Below are 5,688 nucleotides of genomic sequence, written 5' to 3' on the forward strand. Positions count from 1 at the left end.
GGATGTTAATGTGGGTAAAATAACTCAGCCCAGTCCAACCCACAAATAACCTAATCCAGTTTATATCCAACCCGTGAAAACCTAGAAACATCAAGACTAAAATTTAACCCATAAAAATAACTCAAATATGTATAGATTTACTTATGGGTACCTAAATTACCACTTTATTTGTTCTAAAAAGATCATGTAAAATACCAATATCATTAATGTGAGATATTTTTTCGGTTTTGGCGGGAAAATTTAGTTTTCTGATTTTGATGGGAAAATTCGATTTTCAGATTTTGGCGGAAAAATTTGGTTTTCGAGTTTTGGCGGGAAAATTTGGTTTTCGGAGTCTGGTGAAAAACCTTGGATTACCTAAATTTTTGGGTTTTGGCGGAAAACCCCGGGTTTCCGGTTTTGACGGGAAAATCCGAGTTTCTGGTTTTGGCGAAAAAACCGAGGTTTCCGGTTTTGGCGGGAAAATTTAATTTTTGTAACACATATAATTGAAAATCCATGGGTACCTATTACCCTTTTATATGAATTTTAAAATTTATACCCATGATTGACCCAATTAATTTTGGATGGGTAAAAACCCAACCCAATATTAGTGGGTTTGGGTAAACCCATGGACAATCACCCATATTAACATCTCTAATCATAACAAAAGACTCTAACGAAACAAGCACTATCATTACAAGCAGTGTCTCTCTTTGAACAGAGAAGAGAAGCATTGTGCTTGGCCTAGATAGTTTTTACCTCTATAAAGTAACAACAACCAAATTATGATTATATGAAAACAAAGAAAAAACAATTTGTTTGGGACTTGATCAGTTTTGACTTTATCATGTTCGGATGAAGTCTCCGCGCGCTTTTCCTGTATCTCTAGAGACTTATCTTATTTAACATTTAACAGAAACACACATAAATAAGAAAAACGAAAACTACTCCAATCAGTGAGCCGAATCAATTTTCATAAAATATACCTTTTCCTTTCCCCAAAACAGTTTTTGTATCGATCAACGGCTTAGGCAATTCTGACAACGGTTGATGATGTTTGCTATCAGTAGACGTGTAGGAAAGATTTTCCATTCCCTTAAGCTCTTTGGCCACATCAACCATCGTAAACATGTCATGTCCTGGCCAGAACCTAATGCATCTCATAGCAAGTTCGAAGAACGCTTCCACTTGCACACACGAAACTTCACTCTCACCCGTTGAAGATGCTCGAATCTATCACGTACATGAACTGATCGGCCATTTTGTAACGACCCGAATTCTGGTTTCGAAAATTTTAGCCGGCTAAAGCCAAGCATTACAAGATGGCCATATTTTTGCCCATAAATAATCAACTCCAGCCTTGGTTTCTCCTCCTGCAAAGAAAAAGATAGAAGTTAGAGAGAAAGAGCTAGAGAGAAGTGAGAGAAGAGAAAGTGTGAACCTTTGGAGAAGCTGAGCCACCAGAGCTCGCCGGAGCCACCACACGCCAAGACCAAGCCAAGCTCATCACCCACCGTTCGTTGTAGTCGGTAAGCGTCGGAAACCGCCATGCATTTGAGTTTAGTTTCGTGCGTTTAGTAAATCGTCTATAACTTTCTAACCGTTGCGAATCTCGTGCATGCAAACCCACCATCGTGTTCCTCTCGTCGAGACGAATCCATAGCCACCAGAATCGTCGCAATCGGAGCTCGGACGAAGCCGTACGAGCCCTCCAAAGTTTCGCCGGAAATCGCATCCGCCACCGCCGGACCACCGTTATCCGCCGCCGGACCACCGCTTCTCCGACGCCGGTCCGCCGCTTATCCGCCGCCGGACTGTCATCGCCGCCGGTAAGCCTCCGCCGTCGCCGCCGGTGATCGTCGCCGGTGACTCGCCGGTGACTCGGTCAACTCGGCCGAGTCAACTCAGCGAGTCAACTCGGTTGACTCGGTAACCGGTCGGTTGACTGGTTTGACCCGGTTTAAATTAATTTAGTTCGGTTAGGGTCGGTTAGGAATAAACCGGTCGGTTATGTCAAATTGATTTCTGGTCAAAGGTTGACCAGATTGACCTTTGACCAGCGAGTTGACTTTTCCGTAAACCTTGACCATAACCGTTTTCATCCGTTCGAAAGGCGTTCTGACTCAGAATTTCATCCTGGTTTCAGATTTGGAGTCTATTTTATCAGTTGGAGTTCATAGATACCACTTCTCTTCATTTGCTAAGGTGAGGGCTACTCCGTTTAAATCCCGAGCTAGTTTAGTACTGCTATTATGAAAAGTTTAGTTTCGAAACATGATAGTCTCTGTGAATCGAGTCTGTTTGAGTTTGTTTGAGAGTCTTGCGTGTTCATAATTGTTATTGATTGTTAAACCGGAAATAGGATAATAGAGGATTCAACGGTTGTGTGAAATGTTTGATGCTGAGAACTGTCATATATATTATATATATAGTTATTAGTAGGGACTATGTGATTGTGCGGGGGTTCGGAGATGTCCGAGCTATCGACGCAGCGGGTTTTGTGCGGGGGTACAGAGACGTTTGTACTATCGACGCAGCGGGTGTTTGTGCGGGGGCCCAGAGACGTCTGAGCTAGCGACGCAGCGGGATTTGTGCGGGGGTACAGAGACGTTTGTACTATCGACGCAGCGGGTGGTTGTGCGGGGGTACAGAGACATACTGTACTAGCGACGCAGCGGTTATCTATATCCTTATGAGGAGATGCGTGGTGCAGAGAGTAGCTGTGTACTATAAGCGCATGGGTTGTAGTTGGATAGTTCTCTAGTCGCTTGTTGATTGTTGTTTGTGGTGTAGACACCGTGTTTGTTTCATGCTAGAGCTAGGCTTACATAGTCGTAGTGCTATGTACTGAGTCAGTGGTTTGCGGTTTAGCATCCCATACCTCACTGAGCGACTCCCCTGTTGCTCACCCCTCTTTCTTTCCCCTTTCAGGTGAGACCGATGAGCAGGAGTGATCATATCGGACTAGTGCTACTATTTGGGCTCGTGGGCTTTATCGTTTATCGTTTTATCTTTTATCGTTATTGGGCCTTCAGGCCTTTGGACTTCTATCGTTTATGTTATTTCTTATTTCAGCCTTCGGGCTTATATTGTTATTTATATTTCAGATGTTTATTTTCGGATTTGACTTTATGGTATTGTATTTGACTTTATTGTATGACGTGGATTTTATTATCCGTATTATTATTATTACTTCCGCTGCGCTACTATTTATTTATCGTTATTTTAATTCCGCAATCATATTCGCAAGACGCGGTCGCGTCAGGTTTTGGTATCAGAGCCGTGTTCCGTCCCGGCTCCGACCCGGGATGGCGATTTCTGGAGACTCGGTTTTTATTCGGTTTTAATCGGTTTTCAAATATTTATGGGGATATGGGGATTTTAAAAATAAGAAAAAAATAGCACCTTTCCGTTCGATATCACTCCTTTAATTGTTGGATTTCGTCAGAAGTTAACTCGTTGCCTTCATTTCAGATGCCGCCGAGGAGAGCTACCCGTGCTCAGATCGCTAGAGATGCTAGAGAGGCTCAGGATGCGCATGTTCAGCCCGCAGTTCCGCAGCCCGTTGCTCCGCAGATTGATCAGGATGCCGTGAGACAGATGATTCAGGAGTCAGTTCAGCAGATTGCCCAAGAGGCAGCCAGACAAGCCTCTCAGGAGGCTGCCCGGGTAGCTGCTCAGGAAGTTGCTCGACAGATGGCTGCAGCTCAGCAGGTTCCGCAGGGTCCTCAGATTCATGTGCAGCAGGGTCCGCAGATTCATATGCAGCAGGTTCCGCCAGTTCAGGTTCAGCATGATCATCAGGTTCCAGCTCAGCAGGCCCCAGCGCCACAGTATCCGCAGGTTCCTATTCAGCCAGTTCCAGGGGTCTTCCAGGTTCCACCACCGCCGCCTGCTTTTCCAGTGCATGTACCCGAGGTTGATGAGACATTTATCAGGGTGTTGTCACAGATGAAGTATGTGAACTTGGAGCATTTCAGTGGTACCACAGACCCTACACTTGCTCACGATTGGAGGCACAGTTTGGATAAGTGTTTGAACACTATCTCATGCCCACCAAGGCACAAGCTTAGGATTGCTGAGTTGTATTTGCGCGGAGATGCAGCAGTGTGGTGGGATGGAGTGCGAGTGATGCACCACGGCGAGATGACTTATGAGGATTTCATGTATGCATTCAACAAGAAGTATTTTCCAAGAGAAGCTTTGGATGAGAAGAAGAACGATTTTGAGAGTTTGAGGCAGGGTGGAAAGTCTGTCAGAGAATATGAGCATGAGTTTCGCCAGCTTCACCGATTTGCGGGTAATGGTATGGATGAGGAGGATCTTATCAGGAGGTTCTTAAAAGGGATGCGAGTAGAACTTCACGGTAGGTGCAGTATGGTCACCTATACCAGTTTGGAAGATCTGGTAGAAAAGGCCGTTGTGCAAGAGAAATGTATTGCAGCGGAGCAGAAGTTCAACAAGGCAGCTCAGCATAAGTCTGAAGGAGCTTCAGAGTCACAGAAGAGGACATGGGATCAGCCGAGTATCCAGTGCCATAATTGTGAATTGTTCGGGCATGTTTCTAGAAATTGTCGAAAGCCACCAGTTACCCAGTTTATAGCGCCAGGAGCACCAGTAGCAGCAGCAGCAGCTAGGAACTGTTATGGTTGTAACCAGCCAGGTCATATCTTCAGAGTTTGCCCTAGGAGGGGCAATGCAGCGCTTCCACCACCACCGAAGCGCCTAGCCATCGTTCCACGTGTGTTCACGGTGGGAGATCACCAGGGAGCTGAGCCGATAGCGGGTATGTATCTTTATCATACTTGTTTGTGTTAAGTATTTGTTGTGGTCTCGTAATTATCTGTGTAGTTAGCAAAAATCTCGTGTAGTTCGGTTTTGCTTAGAAGTAAGTTAGCTTGCACCTTGTTCGACATGGAAGCTTCCCACAGATTTGTGAGTTCACATATGGTCAAGTCTTAGCATTTTTGGTGTATCTTTAAAAGAAGACAAAGAGGGTTTGAGAGCAATCAGTATTCATCGCGATGTACCAGTTGCCTTTCGAGTATTAAGATGGCACCATATGAAGTCCTTTACAACAAGTTTTATTACATACCGCTTTGTTGAAGACAAAAGTGGGGGAGCGACGTGAGGTAAAAACCGCAATGGGTCAAGAGATGGTAGAGCAAATGGACGTGATCAAGTTTGGCCTTGGGAAGGCCATGACCGTGAAAAGAAGTTATGCATGTATGCATCGTAAGGATTTGGAGTTTCATGCCAGTGAATGAATATACCTAAAATGAAGACATTTTAAGGAGGAGCTAAGACACGGAAGTTGAAGAAGCTTAAACCGAAGTACATGTTATCATATCTTATTTTTGGAGCGGTTTGGAGCAGTTCTTAGAGATTGGATTTATCAACAGAGTTATCAGAATTTCAAGACGTGTTAAATGTATCTATTATGAAGAAGTCGAGAGAAAGTCAGAGCTTATTTTCCAGCTGTGCCAGATGACCTTAAAGAGATTGTAAGCATCTTCTCGACCAGTTGATATATGGTGTTTTATACATCATTGTATATATGTTTTCTAATTGGTTTTCAAGTCTTTATCGAGTCTTTCTAGTCCTTTTCGAGTCATTACAGGTCTGGAGTTGCACTGGATGGGAGATGGACCTGCTGGAACAAAAGAAGCAGAAAACAGTGCAGTTTGGTGATTTTCACGCAGAACA

At 44.2% G+C, this 5,688-nt stretch overlaps 1 protein-coding gene across 1 annotated transcript; it reads left to right on the forward strand.

Moving 5' to 3' along the window:
• Nucleotides 1-1,497: 1,497 nt before the first annotated feature.
• Nucleotides 1,498-4,768, forward strand: LOC130507578 (uncharacterized; the record flags this gene model as incomplete). The annotated part of the gene is made up of 3 exons (XM_057002278.1): nucleotides 1,498-1,811; nucleotides 2,129-2,187; nucleotides 3,457-4,768. A coding segment is annotated over exon 3 (1,312 nt), but the record flags the coding sequence as incomplete, so codon positions are not given.
• Nucleotides 4,769-5,688: the final 920 nt, after the last annotated feature.

This window comes from Raphanus sativus, unplaced genomic scaffold (genome assembly GCF_000801105.2).
Source record: "Raphanus sativus cultivar WK10039 unplaced genomic scaffold, ASM80110v3 Scaffold4839, whole genome shotgun sequence".
Lineage (NCBI taxonomy): Eukaryota > Viridiplantae > Streptophyta > Magnoliopsida > Brassicales > Brassicaceae > Raphanus > Raphanus sativus.